This window comes from Protomyctophum bolini (assembly GCF_963924005.1).
Source record: "Protomyctophum bolini genome assembly, chromosome: 20".
In the NCBI taxonomy this organism is placed as follows: Eukaryota; Metazoa; Chordata; class Actinopteri; order Myctophiformes; family Myctophidae; genus Protomyctophum; species Protomyctophum bolini.
The window spans coordinates 9,136,173-9,158,819 of NC_137881.1; the positions used below are offsets into that span (position 1 = coordinate 9,136,173).

At 42.9% G+C, this 22,647-nt stretch overlaps 1 protein-coding gene across 2 annotated transcripts in view; it reads left to right on the forward strand.

Moving 5' to 3' along the window:
• Nucleotides 1–22,647, forward strand: part of LOC308335620 (glucosidase 2 subunit beta-like) — a 182,357-nt gene that overhangs the window by 24,900 nt on the left and 134,810 nt on the right. For both annotated transcript variants that reach the window (XM_080792724.1, XM_080792725.1), the window contains 2 exons: nt 2,048–2,114; nt 7,781–7,859. In XM_080792724.1, the coding sequence (XP_080648850.1) occupies nt 2,048–2,114; nt 7,781–7,859 (146 nt within the window). The remainder of the gene's footprint in view (nt 1–2,047; nt 2,115–7,780; nt 7,860–22,647) is intronic.

Below are 22,647 nucleotides of genomic sequence, written 5' to 3' on the forward strand. Positions count from 1 at the left end.
CAATTTTGCGACACAACAAAGTGACACAACTTTGCCAAAGTTGCAAAGTTGCAAAATTGCAAAATTGCAATTTTTTTTTTGCAAAATTGCTCGTAGCGCGCAACTCGGTGGCGCGCTATGAGCTTGTAGTTCTGCTATTTTTCAATAGCTAAAGTATAGAGGGGAAAGGAACTGGTTGGAATAACGTGTTCCTTTCACACGCTACGTCCAACCAGGGAAACTCCCCCCTGTCAGGTGTAAAGGAGCAACTTGGACACTCAAGCATGAAGGAAGCATGAGTTAAGTCCGTTGCTCTCCCCAGGTTGGCGGAGGGTGTGTAGAGCCCAGGATCACAGTAGATGATTGACACAGGGGTGAAAAATGGGTTACAAAATCGTGGGATAAAAAATATATTAAAAATAAATAAATAGCTAAAGTATAACATAATGAAACACCAAAAGGGGTTCCCGCCCAAAATGGGCTAATCTGCAAGAGACACGGTCATGCATGCATGCATAAGATCATTCTTTGGGGTTCATTGCAAACTTGTAGAACCTTCAGACATTCATGTATTTTGTACTCATTGTGGAAAGACCACAATGATAATTATTTTTAACTTCACAGAATGGTGTTCTTTTTTTAATGTTTTTTCGCCTTTATTTCATATATTTTATGGAGGGACAGACAGTAGGCTGACAGGAATGGGGAGAGAGATGGGGGGAAGACATGCAGTAAAGGCCGTCGGGGTCGGGAGTCGAACCCTCGGCACACTGCCAGACTGGATTACCAGCCATAAGGTGCCTGGACCACTGAGCCATGGCCCAGGCCCAGAATGGTGTTCTAAGTAATTTATTCCTGCCCTATTGTCTCTGTGGTCACTGTGACCCTCTATCTATACCATGATACGGGAGATGTGTCACTAATAATGTCACCTGATGAACGTCGTGAACCTGTAAAATGTCAGTGTTTCTAGTTCTACAATAAACTAATCAGAAGAGAAGAGCTGTGTGCAGACTTCTCATCTTTTTATACTGCTCCTCCAAATATTGTAAACAAGATGTTGGTGCAGTGATACTTATACGCTCCAGGACTCCAGGTGTGTATTTATTGAGTATTTTACAATGCCAATCACAATCAAGCAACAGAACTATACATTTTGACATTTAACCTCAATAGGATTAAACTGGTACAATGTTACAATAAACTTTAAATAATTCATAAGGTTCATTTTGATTTGGTGGAATTCATAAACAGCTTTTTATTTTTGCTGCACGGTCTAAGCTCAGCTCAGCACAGCAACAAAGAAAAGTAGAAATATTCACAATTAGCTTTTCCATAATTACCCAAATCATATACAGAAAGGTAATTGCAGTGGATGTGCAATTAGCATTATGTAAAGTGATTTTCCCCAGTCTTAGGGGCTAATCATTTTGCCCCTTTTAGAATCTCTTCTCCGCTGATGATGTACTGGAGAGAGTGGAGACGCTTTACTGTAAGCAATGAACACAAGAGAACTTCCTCCACTCAGCTAAATGTTGAATCGGGGGAAATTAGTTGGTGTGTGGGGTGGGGTGTCAGTCACGTGCACGTCGGGAAGAAGAGGTTTGAGGGAGGTTTTTTGCGGCTCCTTTTCAAGCCGCATATGAATGGAGGAGAAGGAAATCACTGTCGTGCCAGCCGGTACAGCACAAAGCTGCCTGATTGCATTCTGGACTCTTGACATGCTTTTTTTTTACCCTGCAGGGGGAACCAAATGTTCTCGCACAGCATGACTGACTCATCGCCTGATTGCCCAAGCACCGGGTGAACCCCCCCCCCCCCCCTCTCCTCACATCCTTCTGCTCAACTCAACACTCTTACCTTTCTTCCCTCTTCTCTCTGTCTCTCTCATGGATTAAGGATTGATAGAAAGAGTGATTGTGTTCACAGGGGAAAATTCAACCACAACTTTGTGATGGCCGTATAGATGTTGCCGCGACTCATGACTTAATGTGTGTTACGTTTGTGATGTGGGGACCGCTTTAAACAGTCTGCTGACCCAAATTATGATTTTCTTTTCTTTACAAAGGTATCAGACGGCCGAACACAACAGTAACCGGCATTTTCCATGAGTTGGACAGCAATAGAGATGGCAGGTAAATAAAACTGTTCACTAGACAGTTCCCCTGTCGTGACTGAAACTTTTCCAGCTTTTACTTGAAGTGAAATGTCAAATAGTCTTTTGTACACAGGGCAATCCGTGGAACCCCTCTGAAACCCATTGTATTGAAAATGCAACGTAGTTTTAAAGGATAGCTGTTTGAAGATGTATATATGCTTTATTATGTAGCTAGCTAGGATACTTCAACTCACTAACTACAAAGCACACCTGGTACAGGTTATGAAAAGATAAAGTGTACTTGCATAAACAGAGGCAGCTTAAAAGATCAAAAGCTGTCTTAATCCATTAAAACTGGGAAAGCATCTGTGTGACTTTTAATTTTTTTCGTTAGCAGATGTACAAGCTCACAGCGTGTCACTTAGGGCCGCACTGTGAGCTTGTACATCTGCTATTTTCTTTTACATTTTTGAAAAATCGTGAAAGTGTGAGAACTACTGATTTAGCCATTCGTAGAATCTGTCCCATGTCTTAACAGGTTTAGGGTTTGACTATGAGATGGTGCCACACACGGATATATATATATTTTTTTGCTTCACGATGTACACATTTCAAAAAGACAAACGTTCAACTTGTCCGTATGTGATGTCTACACTAAATTCTGCTCCAGCAAAGTGTCATCTGTCTTAGCTGAACATGCTCCATTCCCTCAGCCCCTGAAACTACTCCGCCTTGGATCTTTATTCTTCCTCCAACATCAAAAAGCAATTCATTGCCTTGTTTGCGTTGCATAATCTCCTGCCTCAGAGTACCGCCAGGGGCCGGCTGTCATTGCTCGCAACACCTCTCCTCCTCCCTGCCCCCAGAGTCGACTAACTTGCTGCCGTGAGCAGTGTTTAACCTCTGCCAGCTTCATGGAGAATGGCACCCATTTTGCTTTCCAGCGAGATATTTAAATTTCCTTGTGGCTTGCAGAAAAACAGAGCCCTTGATATCCAATGAGCCTCCCGCTCCCTCCTCCCCTGTGTAGCCCCCCACACTCCCTCCTCCTTCCATGCCGCCTCTGAAAGGAATCAATACTGCTCCAGCTAACAGGGCATATTCTGCCGGATAGAATGCGGAGTCCGGGTGTAGTAAACCAAAATTGCTATAAAACATATGGCCGCATCCAGGAGGAAGTGCTTGTGTAGCGCTTTTCCGGGGCGCTGTGTGCCCGCTAATGCATTCCCGAGCCTGGATGTGTACCATTATTCAGCCTCGCGGCCGCTGGTCCCTTCCCTCCCCGCCTCCATCCATCCCCTCCACATCCCAAGCGGTATCTATCCAGGGCCTGAGCTTAAACAAACACATTACTAAGCTAAAATATCTGCAAGTGCCGCTTGTTTTTATACCGCCGTTTGTTTCAGTCAATCCGTCATTGGGATTCGGGCAGGCTGGCTAGCTGGAGGCAGGACATGTATTGATGTTCATTTGAATAAGGCAGCAGAAGCAAGGTTCTGTATATGCATGCTACATCACCGTTTCCCCCTGTAAGCACGGCAGCTCCCATACCCAAATGTCAAGCTCAGTTTAGTCAGCTTTATGATAAATGCAAAGTCCTTCGTAAGTCACGTGTATAGCTGATTCTTGCACATTCTCAAGTGCCGCACTGAGTCAGAATTGGATTAACGTGATTAACAGGCATGTCGTGGGTGCTTAAATGTGTGATACAAGGCTTCCGTCGCTGTCCGTAATGACAAAACAGTGCCCTATGCTTAATCCATTGGATAGGAAGTGTTAATTATCTTTAATGCAGATTCACTGATAATTGTTCTCTAGTTTATAAAGTAATCCCATTTTGTTGTCCGTTTACCTCCTCATTAGTAATTGCTCAAAAATTAGTAATTTTCACAAAAACTTTTGAGTCCCCTCTGAAATAGATACATATATTTAAAACCCCTGAAGGATGCCACACTGATGATTATTATGATAATTTAACTTTTATTTTTATGCAAATATTCTTTCAGCTCAAAGCTCCCATGGTTTAAGGGATTTTGAGGGGTAGAATAATGTATTTATTTTCTTGGAAGTGGAAGGGTTGAGCACACACCTTGGTTGATACACCAAGGTTTAGCAGTTAAAAGTTAATTTGAGAAAGTGCTACATCATTTTGGTCCTCCAAAGATTTAAGATTTAAGACATCCCAACACAAACACATCCTACACTTTGTTCAGTAGTGTATTTAGCTCCTGACTTCCCTGCATCGCTGTGTCCTAAATCCTCCAAAGCACCACACACGAGCATCTCCCCTGTGCCAACTGGCAGGCAGTTGGTAGCCCAGTGTAGGATTAACTGGTACCAGTATGCTGGGCCTATAAATAGAGTCTACCAACTGTTTCAGGAAATGAACCATGATGGAGCCCCCAAAGGCCCACTAACAGGTTGTGGTTTTTATCCTCTCTCCCTCTGCCAGGTTTTGTGTCGGTGTGTACGTGTCTCTCATGTTTATTGCGGTCTGTTTCAGAGCAAGCTAGTTACACAATGCACAGCACTTTGTGTTTGTGTGGCATGGTGGATATATTGTGCATAAATGGATGTCTTGTCTGTCGATTTAGCAATGTAAAAAGTTTCCATACTGTGTTTGCACTTTGCACCTGCTTGTTGTTTATACCTTTCCTGTAATTTTGTCTGTTTGTTACCCCCCACCTCTGATTAAAATCAGCAGTGTGTACCCCTTCACCCACACACCTGTTATTAGCAGTTATCTTCAGAGGAGATTGCCGGAGAACCCTGGCTGTGTCCAAAATCACTCCCTAGTACTTGCTATAATACAGTATGCTGCAATATTATATAGTGACTACATATTTTTGTAGTGGTGTCCTAAAGTAATTATTATACCCTAGTGGGCTCATTATCACAAACACAATGCATCGTTAAAGGCAGCTTACAACCAATGGTCACTATCGTGACCAACTAAACGTGCATTCAGCATGCGTTGCGCTAAAAGAAACATTTCAACATTGATCTTGCACACCACACTGCACTGCACATGACAGCAAAGGCTCATTAATGGTGACAAGAGTAATGTCTATTTTATTTTTATTTGTATTAGTTCACTACTACAGTATATACTATTCTGTATTTAAGTCCGACGTCATTTTGTAGTTACGTCCGGGTTACGTCCGGGTCCAAGTTGCACCAGCTCCCGTCCGCATCTCATTGTAAATAAAATGCATGAATCTTTTTACAATGACGTTATTTTTCAGAAAGGAAGCCATTGAGGGTTAAAATGTTTTTTAATGCTTCCAACTCGAGTAGAATTATTAATGTTCTGTCCATGACAAATAAAATATATATCTGGAGACATTAAAGACTATTATTATTGAAGGTGGTAACAGTCCATTTGCTCAGTACAATATTTCGGGGGCATATTTAGAATGTGTGCAGGGTTGAGTATGTTGAATCTAGTTTGCATTAATGAGGATTTAGTTGACACAATGAAATAAAATGGCGATAGTATATTCAGTGTGGGGCAGACAGCCTGTCACAGCCAGATTTGGGAGACCAGTAGCTTTGTTGTTGCAAGGAAAGCTGTAAAATTAGACTTTCGTGGTTGTTTTCGTCTCAGATTTATGTCTATGGGGACACAAAAGCGACACAAAAGTAGGACCCGGAAGTATCTCTGGAGGGGGCGCTCACGTCACAGCTGAAATACCGAATAGTCCTCTACATAGAACTCCGTGTATAGGGAGTAGGGAGGGAGCAGTGGATTAGTGAGTGATTTCGGACATAGCTATAGATAGCCTACATAGTATATATAGCCACACACAGGGGTCAAGTATAGCAGTTATCTGGGTATCAGAAGGTTCCAGTTCGACCCTGTTCCTTCTCATACCCTGACGACGTCACTGAACAAGTGCTCTTGGGCCTAGAAATTGAATTGCAGGCCGCTGTCTCTGTCCCGCGGACCTGCACCGGTCTGCGTACCGGTGGTTGAGAACCCCTGCTCTAGGCAGGTTGGCGGTGCCTTGCATGGCTGTCTCTGCTGTTGCTGGTTGAATGGAAAGTTATTTGGAAAGAGGCTCTATGTAAATGCAGACTGTTTCACCATCGGTTTCCCCCGCTCATTGATTTGTCACAGCTCACCTTGGACGTTTGCTTTCCCATCTGTCTGATAGGCTCTAGGACCGAAACATTATCTGAACCAGGCAGCGTTGGGCTAAATTAACTTTTAAAGACGACAAGCAGAAAATACTAGCCATTGTAGTCAATACAATAGTGCTTAGAGCTGTATTGTGTGCTCGTGTGTGTGTGTGCGTGTGTGTTTTGTCAGTATGCGGCTTTTTACTGCCAGTGAGGAAGTCCTATAGTAGAATGACTAAGGAGTACATCACACATTTACTATGTTGATATGGGCTCAAGTATGCTTTGGACCTTACTACTGCATTTGTTTTTTGTAAATTATGATTTTAGTCTCTCTCTCTACGTCGTCCTCAGACAAGCTCTCCATCGGTGTGGGGCGTCCTCTCGATCGATGCCCGTGTGTTGGTTCCCACGGTACAAGCTTTTTGGCCGGGAGTTCTTGGTGTCTGTGGCAGTGGCCAGCTAGTCTCATCCTCCTTACTGCTATCTTCTCTGGTTGATCGTTGGTTGATGTTCAGTACCACACGTAACATTCTGGTGTAGCATCCGTCCAGGGATTTCTGTAGGGCTTGTGTTAGTGTCCAGCATTCACAGCCATAGAGGAGGACGGACTCTACGGTGTAACGGTAGCAGAGAAGAAACTGATCTGATTACAAAACTGTTAAAAAAAGACAGGACTGGCACAGTACAATAAAAAAGTAAATAAAGAACAATTTGTTGCATATAGCTTACGAAAGGAATTTCAAAGTCCTCCTCTCTTACTTTACTGATACTCAGCTTAGTCTTTAAAAACCACATCCTGGAAAAAAATCTTTGAAATAGTGAAGGTTGGCTGTGATGAACAGACCTCTTTTCTGTGAGACCGGGCTGAATCTCACTGAGTGGATGCAGTAGGCCTTTGCTTGCTAGCATGAAGGACACCTTTTAATGTGTAGTGCGCGTGCTCGTGTTTAACTGTGTAATCCCTTAGAGTGGAGACACAGCATTAGCAGCAGCTGTGAAATTGACAAAGAAAAGTCCAGGCCACGTGATATCTCTTTCATTTTAACATGAAGCTACCTACAGTACCCTCATATCGACACAAAACTGCTTGTGGAGGTGGAATCCGTTCAATAGCGGCTAGCCATTGTCGTCGGGTTGTATTACTTCCTTTGCTTGTTTTGCTCAGTTATCCACATTCCTACTTACTTACTCCAATTATCCCACCAGTTTTGACTTGCCACCTTTCTACCTTTCTTTCTTGTATTTATTCAATATCCCCTATACTTACTTGGCCTTCATTCCGTCCTTTTGTTTTCTCATTCGTTCGTTCGTTTGCTCATTCGTTCGTTCCTTCGTTCGTTCCTTCGTTCGTTCCTTCGTTCATTCCTTCGTTCATTCTTTCCTTCCTTCCTTCCTTCCTTCCTTCCTTCCTTCCTTCCTTCATTGCCATTTGCCACCCTGATGTCCCGTTCACCCTCCTCACCGGTCATGTTCTTCCGTCCCATGTTTCTTCCTCCAGAATATCTAGGGATGTTATTGTAGCTACTGAGTCACTTTAACACGGTTGTCCGTTGCCATCTGTGTCTCTGAATGTCGCAGCATTACGGTCGATGAAGTCCAGGCCAATGTGGTGTTTTCCTTGGATGAGGAGCGGGTTCTGTCTGAGGATGAAGCGCTGGTGAGTTATATTACCCCGTGTTCATGCATCCCACCGCACTCCACTATCCTCCATCTGGTACTTCTGGTGATTTTTTTTTATACATTTAAAAAAAAAAATATATAGAACTTTCCCAAATCCCCCAAAATATAGCATAGTGGCTATTTTCACTGTTTTTGTGAAACACAATTGTTGAGTATGAAATATAAAATATAAAATAGGGCTTTTCATGGTTTATCTGAATAATCGAATAAACAATCGATTCAAATTATTTCTGTTGGCCTGGGCCGTGGCTCAGCGGTTCAGGCACCTCGGCTGGTAATCCAGTCTGGCAGTGTGCCGCGGGTTCGACTCCCAATCCTGGTGGCCTTTACGGCATGTCACCCCCCCATCTTTCTCGCCATTTTCCTGTCAGTCTACTGTCTATCCCTCTATAAACTATATATAGGCGAAAGCCACAAAAAACTAAAAAATCTTTCTGTTGATTCGTTGATATGTAAAAATACTAAAAACGTAAGAAAACACACGTAAAAGTAATCAATAATATAACCACTAAGAAGATAATCGATAGTTATAGCCCTAAAAAGATTTCACTTGCAATATGCAAGCAATTCATTGGACTCAGTTGTGCAAACCCACCCCCATATTGCAACACTCACCATAGATCTATAAAACTTCTAGAGCAATTCTTTAGTATGCCAGGCTTACTCAAGTTATCTTGTCCTTCAGTTTAAAGCTGCCAAATACTGATCCAACACGTATTCCTGGCTTACAGTATGTCTTTATCTGCCTTGCTTTCTCTGAGATTTTGTGTTGCTCAGCTCTCCATTGTCGATTTCTCCACCACTATTTGTTTTGACAGGCACTCTCACAACAGGATTCCGTCCACATTCATTTGGATTCAGAACAATGTTCGCACAGTTTCCCCAACAATGATTTTCCTTCGAGTGTGAGAATGTGGACGTCTGTGAGCGTACCTCCTACTAAGCAGCACGCATTCAAATGTCGGTCTGTAAACAAAATGGATGGGGCAAAAAAAAAAAATTTAATTCAATTTATTTTTACCACTTAAAAGCTATACTTTGTCCCCCAGCCGGTGTCCATTGTTGGCCGCCTCCTTTTTGCCCTCTACACTAAATCCCTTTGCTGAAAATAGCCGATCTGCAAATTCAAAACATGTTGTGCATGTCACACTGCGGACCAATATGTCAAGTCATAGTGTCGGGGGGCTTTGTCAGAGTGCCCGTCGTACCCGCCTGTCTTTATCTCGTCCTTGTCCCTTTTATGGCCATATATGGAGATCTCTGTATCCTGCAGTCCATGTGCCTTTCATGCCCATATATGGAGATTCCTCATGTCATCAGTATATGCCTTGACTGTTTGCACCTGACGCCATGACGTGTGAGAGGTCAGAGGTCAGCCCCCTCTTGTCTGTCCTCCCTTAAGCCAAATGTAATCGAGGATGACATGCCTATTCTGGGCATGTCCTCCTATATTAAATTTGGCTTAACCTTAAAGCGTTCAAACCCAAACCCAAAATATTATGTCAAAGAGAGAATGAACCAGGTGCTCGATGGAGGTGAAATGCAAGTTTAAAAGTAAAGTAGACTGGTGCTTCAAAGAGAAGTGGGACTGGAATACTAGGGGAAAGGCTGCGATCCGAGCACTCGGAAATTAGGAGAGGGTGGATAAAAATCAAGGTACTTTATTTTAGAAATGTAAAAAAGACAACATGTTTCGACTCTCAAAGGAGTCTTCATCAGGGCACGTAAAATATATGTTCTTAGTATGTAGGATCACACATAGAACAAGGTCTGTTAGCACCTCTGTTTAAGGCCAAGGTCAGATTTGCAGAGTAGGCTTGTGACAAGTCACAGAGTTGGTTTGTTGACATGTTTGTATGTTTTTGTTTTTGACAATAACTATGCGTAGAGTCGACATATTCCTCATATTCCGGTCAGGGGTGAAATTGTACCACTGATGTGAGGCTTTACGTGTCTATCACATTGGCTTAGTGCTATAAACTGATCTGGAAAGACTTAAACAGTGTTAGTATAAGCTGGAAAACACCAAAGCTTCTGCAGCAGTGGCCCATGAAAAGGCTTATGAAAGAGAAAATCAGTGCTCGTTTGTCAGATGGCTAACAGGAACGTGTTCCTAATGAATTCAAATGCATCTGAAGAGAGTGAATGAATATGAATATGCATGCATATGGAAATCGTTACTTATCTGTAATCAAAACAAAGGCTCATCAAGCCGAACAAATTAAACAGGTTGCCATTGACAGCAGTTAACAGGCAATTTATATTAGCAGATGATAGCAGTCCCACGCCGGCAGCTTAAGGAGTGGTAGGACGAGACAATTGGATGTTTGTGTGCTACTCGTGTGATTTTTAATTCTCGTATTGTCTGTCCATGGACAGACAATGTAACATTTCTTCGTTATTAGTACAAAGACATTTGCTTGGCTGCTTGACATTGCAATGTTGTTGCTGTGAACTGTAGCCAGTACATACCTACAGTCAATAGATAAATATCACTTTTGCTTGGCGATAACACTGGCTCTTTGTGCCACATGCAATTTGTGTGGAGAAAAGGAAGGAACAAGGAGTTATTTCCTCTTTGGTGGACTGGTACAGTAATGTCTGAAGACCTTGATTACCATTCTCCCACCGGCACCAGGAATGGGGCCGTAGCTTTCCATTCTGTTTCTTCACGATGGGTTTTTGCACCTTTTTTATTAGTTTCCCACCACCATCCCCCTTCATTCTCTTAAGATGCTTTGGACTCCACAGAAAATTCAGTTTCCACTTGGGCGGTCCAGATAATTCAACAACGGAGAGGATTCTCAGCAAAACAGCGTGATGATAAGAGGAGGCACACCCCTCCATAGGCGAGGGCAGGCACACACGGAAGCTCTCCGTGTTATGTCCTCATGCTATAATCCTCCTGTATAATCCACACTTCTTTATAGATTTATACAGCCACATTCAAAAGGTAATCTTCCAATGTGGGCAATTAAAGAATGGCACTGAGTTCCATTTCCTTACAGGCTAAACAAAACAGATGATCTGAACCGATCTTCACATTCTCTGCACATCAGCACATATACAGTATATAGCACACATCATGCTACTGTTATACCAATTATCTGAATGTTTGCCCTCTCTTTCCCATCATTGCATGTTGTCTTCATTGGGCATCGGATATGGAATAGACATTCTCAGGGCCACTGATGTGTGACCAAACTTGGACACTAGCTATGGGTTTGGCAAATAGAGCAGCGCTGGGGAAGATTGCTTTCTCCTCTGCAATAGGCATTGGTGCAGAGGTGAATTTAACCTATCTATCTGTTACCCAGCTCCACGCCTCTGATGATGACCCTCCCTCGCCCAACCACAAATAGGAAAAGACTGAATATGAATTAGTTTTTTCTCCATTGAAGATTAGAGGGAGAGGGGTGAAGGGGGGGACGCTCAACTGCTCACAGGAGGTGATGTGCTGGGATGTAACTTGACTGGCTGGGGGTTCTCCCACCCTAAGTGCTGAGCAGATGGAAAATATTAGATGCAAGAAGGCATGGGAGAAACACTTGGCTGTTGGCTTCCGTTCATGATACTATGAGTCACGGCGCAGTTGGGAAATTAAAATAATTTTGAGTGTTCACAATTACATTGCAACCTTTAAAAATCACATCTGTCATAATATATATGTTCTCTTTACCAAAATCTATTGATTAATGATAATAGGGTACAGTAAATCATGCTGTATGTGTACAGCTAACGAGTGATGCAATTAGTCAGTTCATGTTCATGTGTGTCCATTTGGTCTGTTGCACTCGTTTGTCGCCTCCTGGAGACTGCCCATATAAGGATAGAAGCATAACATTCTGATGATACCCTGTCATAGCAGGGGGCGGACTCGTAAGAAATCACCAAGATTTGGCTTTTGGTGACTAGTTTATGCATTTTGGCATGGTGTTAGGTATGGGTATAAGTTTTTCAAAAAGCTGTGCAAACGCGTTGGGCACGCCTCCCTGGTGGTCTGTTTGCACAGACTCAAATATTAGATACAGATATGGTTGAAAACCAACATAATTGATAAAATAGATTTTTCAATGGATTCTGTTACTATTGGGTGTGCTAAATTTCATACTAAAATGTTAGGTAAAACGAACAAACAGAAAGTATAGTCACCAAAAGCCACATCTTTACAAGTCCGCTCCCTGCTATCAAACAGCATCTGATAATAGGATGAAGTCTCACCATGGCTGGAAACGTTATTGTACCGATCCATTCATCGCGATAAATGTTGAAGGATACTCAAAATGACACTATTCATTCTACGAATAAACAAGAGGTTAATTAGAGGTTAAAATAAAATGTTTAACATTTTCAATGAATAGTTAGGCCCCGGTAGACCCAACTAAAAACCACTTTGTATTCATTTTTGGTTATTCTTTTTCCCAGGGTCTAACCTGAACAGACACAAATTCAGCTGTGACCAATTGAAATAAGGAATCGGTGCAAAGATACTTTTATATCTTGTTTTTATATCAAGGTGTGGGTGGCAGGGTGGTGTTTGTTTGTCTGAGTGCTAGGTTTATACTCAAATATGGACATGGATGTGCCCATATTTGGTTGACGTGGTCAGTGTAAATTGCCGTTGTCTGGCAACAGGTTCTGTTGTGTGTGACTTTTTTTTAATGAGTTTATAGTGACAGGCAGACTCTTCACATACTAGAGCATGTCTGAAATAAGTGTCAGAGCTGAAATTGACATATAAATATGAAATAAATGTTTAAACAGCTAGGTGCTAGAGACCACAGAAGTGAACCTTTCAAGCCTGTTTTCTCAATTCGCTGTTTTCTGTAAGACATTACTCTATAACCCACATCTCCAAAACTGGTGGGTCAAACTGAACAACCAATGTCAATTTGAAGCTATGATTCCCTGCTTTCATACGACAAAGCGAAAATTAAAAAAATGTCAGTCCCTCAGTCAAATTTAGTCACATATGTTTCAGTGTAATAATCAGTGTTATCTGTGTAATCTACATCTGGCCCTCAACGCAAACACATTCTGAAACATTATGTTCCATCTAAGCTGCCATTTTGTTTGTACTTGCAACTGGAAAATAAACTTTCAGGCTTCCTGCAGCTGTTTCTGCAAAGCGGTCCTCCACTTTAGTCTGGAAGTAAGTTAAGTAACCGGTCCTCCACTTTAGTCTGGAAGTCTGACGCTCTGATAAATGAGGCTCGACTGTACTATTTAAAGTCACTGTAAAAATACAACGACCACTGGGGCGCTTGCTCGTCTCTGTCAGTACTGCTTGTCAGTTTCCCGGTTCACAAATTAGATGCTGAACTCGTGATGTTCTTATCAAACCGAGATCACCGGCATGAGGTTTCCCCTCGCTGTCATTCCATTTCCAACACCTGTCTGTCACAGCAGTTGATTATATTGGCCCACTGAGTAAACCCACGCCTGCAAAAAAAACCCTCCCTCTCTGCCTCCGGGCCGGTGTCTAATACTGTACCGGCCTCAAGCATCACCTTTTCCCATCTCTCCAGCGCCTAAGCTCGCACGCGCATGCATGCATGGATGCACGCACAGACACCTCCCATGCATTACATTGCCCTCACTCCCTATCTGCTACCAACCAAGGCCAGCCCCACTCAGCCGGGCTCTTCACACCATCTGTTTGAGCTGGTTGACATTTGGCCCTAGCCAAGACTGTGGATATTCCCTTCATAGGGGGGTCGTGGCAGGACATTTGACTATTTTAATATCCACAAGACTGTGGATATTCTCTTCATAGGGGGGTCGTGGCAGGACATTTGCGTTTGGTTCGAGTGTATTTGAACCACAAAGCGAGTATAGTCCAACATCAGTATTATGCAGAAATTATTTGATAGCTGATCTACAAGCTCACAATTTGTTGCAACATGACCTGTAGATCGGCTATTTTAGAACGTTTTTGAATTTCAGTTTTGAATTTATCCTATAACCATTATTTACTTATTTGCCTGTTCATTGTATATAATCTCTTAATATACTATAGCCTACTCTGGAACGATGCAAGTTGTAAATGCAGGCCCCATTTGGGTGTGCCCAACCCATTGTGCCCATTGTCAGAGTATCCATTGTACCCACCTTCAATATTCACCTTCGAGCGAATAAACACCATATCAGACATACCAGAGGAAATGCAACTCAACTGCCTTTTGTTGTTGTTTTATATCAAATGAGTGAATACGTATCCTGACTTGACTGAATGTGAAAGCCATTTGGATGTGCAAGAGGGGCATTTGATGATGCAAATAGTATTCAAGCTTTATAAAATATATTGATTACTCTAATCAAAGTAGCAAACGGCCCCATGACTACATGAGAGTCCAACCACATTTTATCTGGCCAGTAAGGCATATTTTTTTTGGAGTCTAGTGTTATGATTCAAATTACAGCAGCAACAGAAAGACGTCCCGCCAGGCTCCAGAAGGGGGCAGCAGGCCCCTAAGTTGAATGAGAGCTAATGGAAAAAAATGGAATGTCACATTCACAGGTCATTTAATCTCTTTGCTGTCATGGGGTGGGCCTGGGGGGGTGCCTTTCTCTGTTGCAGAGAGAGAGAGAGAGAGAGAGAGAGAGAGAGAGAGAGAAAGATTTCTTTCCTGTTCAGAAATAAACAATCCTTATCTGCCTCCAAGAAATCTATTTTCTTGTGACTTCCAGGTTTTAATATTTTTATGTTTTTTTTATGGATTTTCAAGCACTGGATGTGGGGTATATAGGAGCAGCCTTTTTATAGTCTGCATTCAATTAAATAGCAGTTTTGCAGTTGGAAGTGCTTGCCTTCTACGCCTGCTTAACAACACATGTACATGTATAGATATAACTCTCTATCGGTGCTTAGTATGCTGTAGCCTGATAGCATGTGCAACTGTGTCCAGTGTTCTGTACTGGCTAGAGATGAAGCACTGTGGCTTGTTCCTTGCTTGTTTTAGTTCCACTCATCATGGATTATACTTTGGTTGAGGAACAGCGTGTTCATAGACGTGCACAGGTCGGCAGTGCCCCTCCTAGTAGACCACAGCATCATAGTGCCACTCATATGACCACATATACCTCATATATAGTGTATCTCTCTTTCCAAGCAACATTATCATTATAGTATTGCTGAAAGAAATCACACATCTTACAGTGATGTAATGATGATGTAAAACAAACGGTGACAAAACATTGTCAATGGCGTTTTTAAAACAAACATTGAACTAAAAACAAAAATTAAACCTGTATATAGGAGTGGCTAGCGCCCCTCAAAAACTATATATATTCCACGCACGCACGCACGCACAGGGCTGAATGGTAAAATGGAGGTTGTCTTTGCTTTCTCTCATTTCTTGTAGTATTCATCACCTCTCATCACACGCCTCATGTTTTTTCATGGCCAGCTAGAGTGTTTTCAAGTTATATAATGCGAAATGACAGGCTGAAAGCCGAGGTGGGGTGATATGTGGTTTGTAGTGTCAGGATAAATATATAATAATATCTGACCGGCTAAAAAAGCTGTATTTGTCATGTTGTACTGAGGTAGGAGGAGGACAGTGAGTGGGGAGGTGGGGGGGGGGGGGGGTATGGGTGGGAAGTAGGGGAAAAGTAGCTGTGAACATATCGGAGACGTGGCGATTCTCAGATTCTGCCCTCTTCAATATTGGTCTCTCCTCTTTGCTGCTGCTAATCTTCTCCGCATGCATCCTTTATGTTATGTGAGCGCAAGATTGGATGCGCTGGAGGTCGTGCTGTAATGGAGTCAGCAGGCGGTCAACGGCGAGAGGGATGAGGCGAGGTGAAGGTGGCTCTCTCACCGAGTCCTGATAGAGGGCTGTGAGAGTCATTTCACCCCAGTGCCTTAGTTATGGTGCGCTGAATGAAAAGCATTTGGCCTTGGACATGAAATGCTGAAATGTCCTCATGAAGAATCTCTCTTGAACTATTCGTCAAGATGTGAAGATGTTCACTCAGGCACTGATCTCAGGTCTGGGCATGGACAGACAGAAACACATCCCCTTTACACCGAGCCATTTTGAGGAATTGTTCAGAAGCCAGTGCCAATCTTGAACCAGTTCTTCGCATTTCGACAGAGAAATAACTGGCCAGTAGGACTCAGCCAGAAAGAGTGGTTCAACTCTGTCACAAAGTCTTTGCTGGTCTGGAACGAAGAACTGGGGATGGGATAATCAGACTTTTTCGGAGATGCGAAGCCCCAAGATAATCGATCAATCATTACTACATTGATGTTATTTACATGACATGAAAAAGCAACAGAGCCATGTTCTAGGGCTGTCGTCTGCTGATATCCAGTGCATTTTTCAAGCAAATATCCAAATATTCAAGAGCCAATCGTATCGACAAAACACAAAGCTGCACTGGTATATTGTGTATGTGAATCCAGGAAATGCGAGCTTGTGAACGTAGAATTGTAGGCGATAACCTATGCTTGTAAAAAGAAAGAACCATTATTTACTTATTTGCCTGTTCATTGTATATAATCTCTTAATATGCTAGCCTACTCTAGAACGATGCGAGTTGTAAATGCAGGCCCCATTTGGGTATGCAAACCCATTGTGCTCATTGTCAGAGTATCCATTGTACCCACCTTCAATATTCACCTTCGAGCGAATATCAGACATACCAGAGGAAATACAACTCAACTACTATGCACAGTGAGGGAATACGTATCCTGCCTTGACTTAATGTGAAAGCCATTTGGATGTGCAAGAGGGGCATTTGATGATGCAAATAGTATTCAAGCTTTATAAAATATATTAATTAAAGAAAATCTTTTAGTTAAATCAACAGTTTGCTTTTTGAGCATGTTTGTTCAGTTGTTACAGTATGTCCAAGGCAGTGCTTTGCATTGCTTCACAGGCAAATGGAAATTGTGATCTATAAATACTAAATCTCTGAACAAAACTGCTTCACAGCTGGTCCACAATAACATAATTCAAGGAAACTGCCCTGTACAAGGACAAGGTTCTCTAGCCTGTGGAAACCCAAATCAGTTCTTAGAAGGTTTGCACTAGCACTCCAGAGGTCTCCCGGGGTCAGATTTTCACACTATCCTCATCCTGTGCTGTGCAAGGTATTCCAGGCAAGTGCCTTCTGAATCTTCAGATCCTGTTCCGTCCAGGCAGCCCAGGGAGTGAGATTTTAAGTCCTTGACTAAGTCCTTGATCACCGTCCCGCTGGCAATAGCGATGGTTCTGTCCTCCTGTGAAGAATGCCATTAATTTTGTTTTCTTGGCATTGGGCTTGACGCTGATCTTGCTGCACTCCAGCAACACCAGCCCCTGCACCAGCACTAGGGTTGTGTTGGTGGAAATTAGGTACACACACATATATGTACATACACAGAAGAGAGCCAACTTGAGCTTGACACAACCTTTCTGTTGCACCATTGTCCCTCTCGTCCTCATACATATCCATTTCAGCTTAGCCGCGTGTAACTATCCCTGCAGCGATTGCCCTCCTGACGGCCCCTCTGTTGCTCTGTAACGGCTGTGTTGGCTTCATGACTTTATAAACATACAGATCATAATGCTAGGACTTCTGGAAACATAGCAATGTAATCACTAGTGTTGTGGCACCCCTGTGGAAGACGATGGACAACAGACAGTGCTGCTTGCATTTGATAGAATGTTCATGGTATTTCACATTGAGCGGTATACAGAATACAGTAAGGCCCAACTCCTCCTTCTCTTGTTCCACTGAGTTCAACTGAATGGAACAGATGGGTGGAACTATGAACTATTACAGTATGATAACCTAATGTATGGTGTGAAATTCAATATGTAACATAGCACATATTCCAGAGGCATGAAACAATATTATTGTTCCATTAACCCATTCTGACCTGAGATCAGATTCTAAAAATGTCTTCTACATCCTGACAGTTTTCTGAAAAAGCTATGTTTCTATGACAGTCGTTCTTCGATTTTTCAAAAATAGCAGACCTACAAGCTCGTTCTAGCTATTTTTCAATAGCTAAAGCATAACAATGCTAACACCAAAAGGTGTTCCCGCCCAAAATGGGTTAAAATGTGAACAATACTTTGTAGTTTTGCGTAATACAGTAGCCAAAGGAAGAAGTTATGGCACACGGCCCCAACAACTTTTCTTTTGAGAGAAAACATAATGCCAAAAGCGCTGACCGAGAAATACCAGCCAAATCTTTAGCAGCGTATTCATATAATGTTTTATTGTTCGACATGCTATTGATGGCACATGCAAGACATCTCAGCCTCGAGAACAGTGTGCAGCGTTGGGGTAATCCATCATGCTTTTGTTCCTCTGATTGCATTATCCTGAATGTCACTGCAATGTCATGGATGTTTAACCATTGTCATACCACTGCACATTCATGTATTTTCAATTGTTAATCACATTTGTATTATGTAAAACCTCAAAACACCTAGTCTTAAAGGAGAATTCCATGCTAGAATGCTTTCTTATCTTTCTTACCTTTCTTTGTAGTTGTTACGTCCCCACCAAAGAGGCCCAGGTGTTTTTTTGTGCAAAAACTCCTTATTGGCTATTTTCCCTACCATAAGCCCTCAATGAATTGCATTGCATTGAATGGGAATTGAATAGGGCTATGGGGTGTTATGCTAGTTCGCTTATTTCCATCGAAAGAAGTAGTAAAGTGTGCCGCTTGGGATATTATTTACATTATGAAGAGAGGATATATACAAAGAAATTATAATTTTGAGCGATGGAAATAAGCGAATTAGCACAACACCCCATAGCCCCATTCAATTCCCATTCAATTCAATGCAATTCATTTAGGGCTTATGGTAGTGGAAATAGCCAATAAGGAGCTTTTGCACAAAATAACACCTGGACCTCTTTGGTGGGAACGTAACAACTACAAAGAAAGGTAAGAAAGCCTTTTAGTATGGAATTCTCCTTTAATGGTTACACCCTGAACTCAAATGTTGAATCGTGCTTTCCTCCAGCAACCCTCCTATGTCAAGATAGATATGGGCTGTTTTGGTAGTGATGCACAAAATCATCTTCATGCTGTGCATCATGCACTTTGCTTGCCTTGGGTTTGTGTACATGTTTCTTCCTTCCTTTCATTGTATTGTTCACTATGTTGCACAGCACGTAATCAACAAAGCCTCTGTCTGAATTAGTCAAACGTGAGCTCTCGTCTCAACAATGTATTATCTCAAGTCAAATCACATCCTCCAGTCCAGTGTGGCGTGGTCGGGTGGGAAGGAGGGAGGAACGAGCATGGCCGACACACGCGCGGCTTGTTGAAGAACTCTCACAGAGGAAGAACTCAATGTCCTTTGTTGCGAGATGCATTTTGTGATGTCTCCATGGCGACCCCACTGTACTGCAGATAATGACAACCTCTCTGGGACCACGGGGGAACCAGAGGAGTGCACATCCTCCAGGTTTTTGGGGTATTGTGGCACTCGCAAAAGAGTTACAAAACCTGACGTTCGCCCTAAGAATGTTTCTCTCCCTCCCACATGATCTCTGGGGGCTTTTCAGTCCAGCAAAGGAGCAAAAGGATGACACAGAATGACAAAACTCCTGCATCTGTCTGTCTGTCAGGCGGCTTGCTCTTTATCAGAATAACATTTGCTGGATCAGGCTCACCCAGGCTCTGTAGAAGGCAAGGATAAGAGCCGATGGATTTTTCTATCTCACTATTCAGACTAGCTGGAGATACAGACGCAGATGGATTTGTCTATCTCACTATTCAGACTCGCTGGAGATCTAGAGGAAGTGGCATGGCTTCGGTATCGTTACCAATGTGAATGTGGCGATGTGATTAGTCACAGTGAAATGTAGCAGACGCTTGCATATTACTGCAACCCTGCAGCATTGTATTCCTAGCTTGCGGTGCTTTGTCTGTGACCTTTTTATTTGGCGTTATTAGCCTCATGCTACCATACATATTTTAGCTGATCTATTGGTGAGCAAGGCTGCCACTTCAGGACTGACCTTTTCAGCTTCCTTGTCTTCTGAGTGAGTGAACAACAAAACTGCAACAAAAATGCCATGCACTGTTTCAGACCGATGAGGCAATGCCAACATGGAGAAGGAGGAGATGGGAGGTGTAGATAAGTTCATTGAGAGAGAGAAAGCATCTGTTTTGCACAAGCTTAATAGTCGCCTCAGATGCTTGCCATTGTTTCAGAACGACAATACCCCCCACTGTATCTGCCGGGGAGTGTTGCCTACTTAATACATCTATGCAAGGAAGGAAAGAAGTTGTTACATAACGAACATTTAGAACCATCTTCTTTTTATAGCTTTCTGGGACCTTGATCTATTTCCTCTTTCATACAGTACGACTTGACTCCTTTCTGCTCTCTGAGTTTACACGTGGGCAGAGCATAAAAGCCGGGTATGCCTGGGTTAGAGTCGTCGGCTAATCCGGTGACAGAAATGGAACAAAGGTGAGAGGGGTCTCAGGTGGGGCCCCCGTTTCAAGCACCACTCAGTGATACACACTTGCGGGTCCATTGCTATTCTCTTGGAGTTACATTAACACTCAGGTTTCTGCATTGTGGTTGAGGATGAGGGGAGGGGTAAGGACCAGAGAGAAGCGAGGGGGGCGTCATGGGAGATTGCGTCCTGCCTGACAGCCAGCCTGCTGTCTGTGTACTTCCTGACAGCTAGCAAAGTAAAGAGACAGGACACCTGAACCCTTTCAACCTTCGCTGTAGCAAAACAGGACCCAGGCTCCTGTTAAGGGACAGTGTTGGCGTGAGAGAGTTTTGCCTTCGCATTTGGTTCAACGGAAGACATTTGGATCATTAAGAGGTCAACGGACTTGTTCTGATGCAATCCAAAAGTTTTGCCTCTCGAGAAACTTCAGCTGACTGGGAAGGGCCTGAAAGGCCATACTGCAATGGACCAATTTTCTCTCAGTGGTGATTTGGACTTATATGACCTTGTGATAACACACCTTTTTTTAAAGAGCTATGCAGTCCTTTCAGACGGAAGGACGGCACCGCGGCTGAAATTCTATCTGTAAAAATGCAACACTGAGGCTGTATAGGTGTTCTGCATTGATGTCTCTGCATCAAAAAGGCCTTTTCACACGTGACGCGAATGTCGTGCCTAGTAATTTTTTTGCAACGTGGAGGTGGGTATTCAGTAGCCTGGGTTCCAGCCCCATGTCCCTGTGACATTTCAGCCCAGCGGAACGCAGCAAATCAGCCTGGAACCCAGGCTAGGTATTCAGGTAGGAGGTGTGGGCAATCCTATAGCCGTAGCAACACGTGGACTTGATCCCATAAATATGTCACGTTATTATAATAATAATAAAATACACATTTAAGAGGAAGTTATAAAGTCCAAAACAATCTGGTAAGAAAGCATTGCCAATTTGTTTGCTATTCACCAAGGCTTTGGTGTTTGCTTTGGCAGATGGGCTTGGTATAATAAATAACTGCCTAGACTCAAAACACAAGAGTCTCTCTGATTTACAATCAAACTTTTGGGTAATTAGTAGAAAAGATCAAACAAAGCTGCTTCTAAAGAAAAAACATTGTAGTGTGAGTGTGAACAATTTTACCGGAAGTTCACTTGCAGCTCCACAACTGGAGTGCTTTTTGAGGTGGGGAAAAGAGTGAGGAGGACCTGTGATACGTCCTTTCGAGTGGTCATATACCATCAAGCAGTGTACCAGGACATTTCACCAGTGTTGTCTTGGCATGCACGGTCAGCAACAGTCGGTCCTGCTGTTCATTCTTCAAAGCCCCTTTTTGAATTTGTATGTACAAGCAAGAAAGGTCACGAGGTCACGACCTGCCATTGGAGTCATGCGGTCGATTCTGGTCATCATGTAAAGTCTCACACGGTCGCCCTTTGTGTCATAAGAACACCGACAGAGTCCCATACCCCCATCTCTGCTGCTCTTACGTCGTTCTGCCTCTCTGCTCTCGCATGTTTCATGTTGAGGGTCACAGATCTTTGCTGTTTCTCGTGTGATCTCAGTCTCCTGTGCTTTTCTTAAAGGTCCTCTCTGGATTTCTACCTCCCTCTGGCCTCGGGGCTTGTGTTCCCCAATTTACAATGGATTTGAGCGAGGATCGGTACTCCATTCACTCAGTCACTCTCTTACACGAGTGCAAGCACATGCGCACGCACGCACGCACTCTGCTCCCTTTACAGGGTGACATTTATTAATTAAATATGGTACAGTACTGCCGCAGGACGCACTTCCCTTTCCACCAGTATCCCCAGACACTAATAATTACATTGACATTTAGCTTCATGATAAGCCGACCCTATAGCCTTTATGAAATGTTCCCTGGACCTGGATACTGAGCAAGATATAGACTGATTCAATGCTGTACATTGATTGTCTTGTCAGCCATCTCACTCTGGTGTTAAAGAGAAAGTTTGTCTGTTCACCCAGTCAATTAATTCATAGTTGCCTAATAATGGAGGTCCTGACTTTTTCCATCTTGGCTTGAGCTTCGCTGTGAACACGTCTGCTGTATTTATTTATGTGTTTTAGTGTTCTGTTTGCATGAAATCAGAACAAGGGTAATGGCGAGATATAAATACTAGGTACTGTAACCCTCCACAACATTAAGTAGAAAAGTGTGCTCCTCTGATCGCATCCTCTGATTTTGCTCGTGCAAATCTTAGTAGCCAAATGTAGCCAATGTCGATGGAATGTGAAACATCTCACAGAATTTGAAATCGGTGAGTCGAACGGTACATGTGGATTACAGACCTACATACAGTACGTATATGTACGTACAGAGATTCCC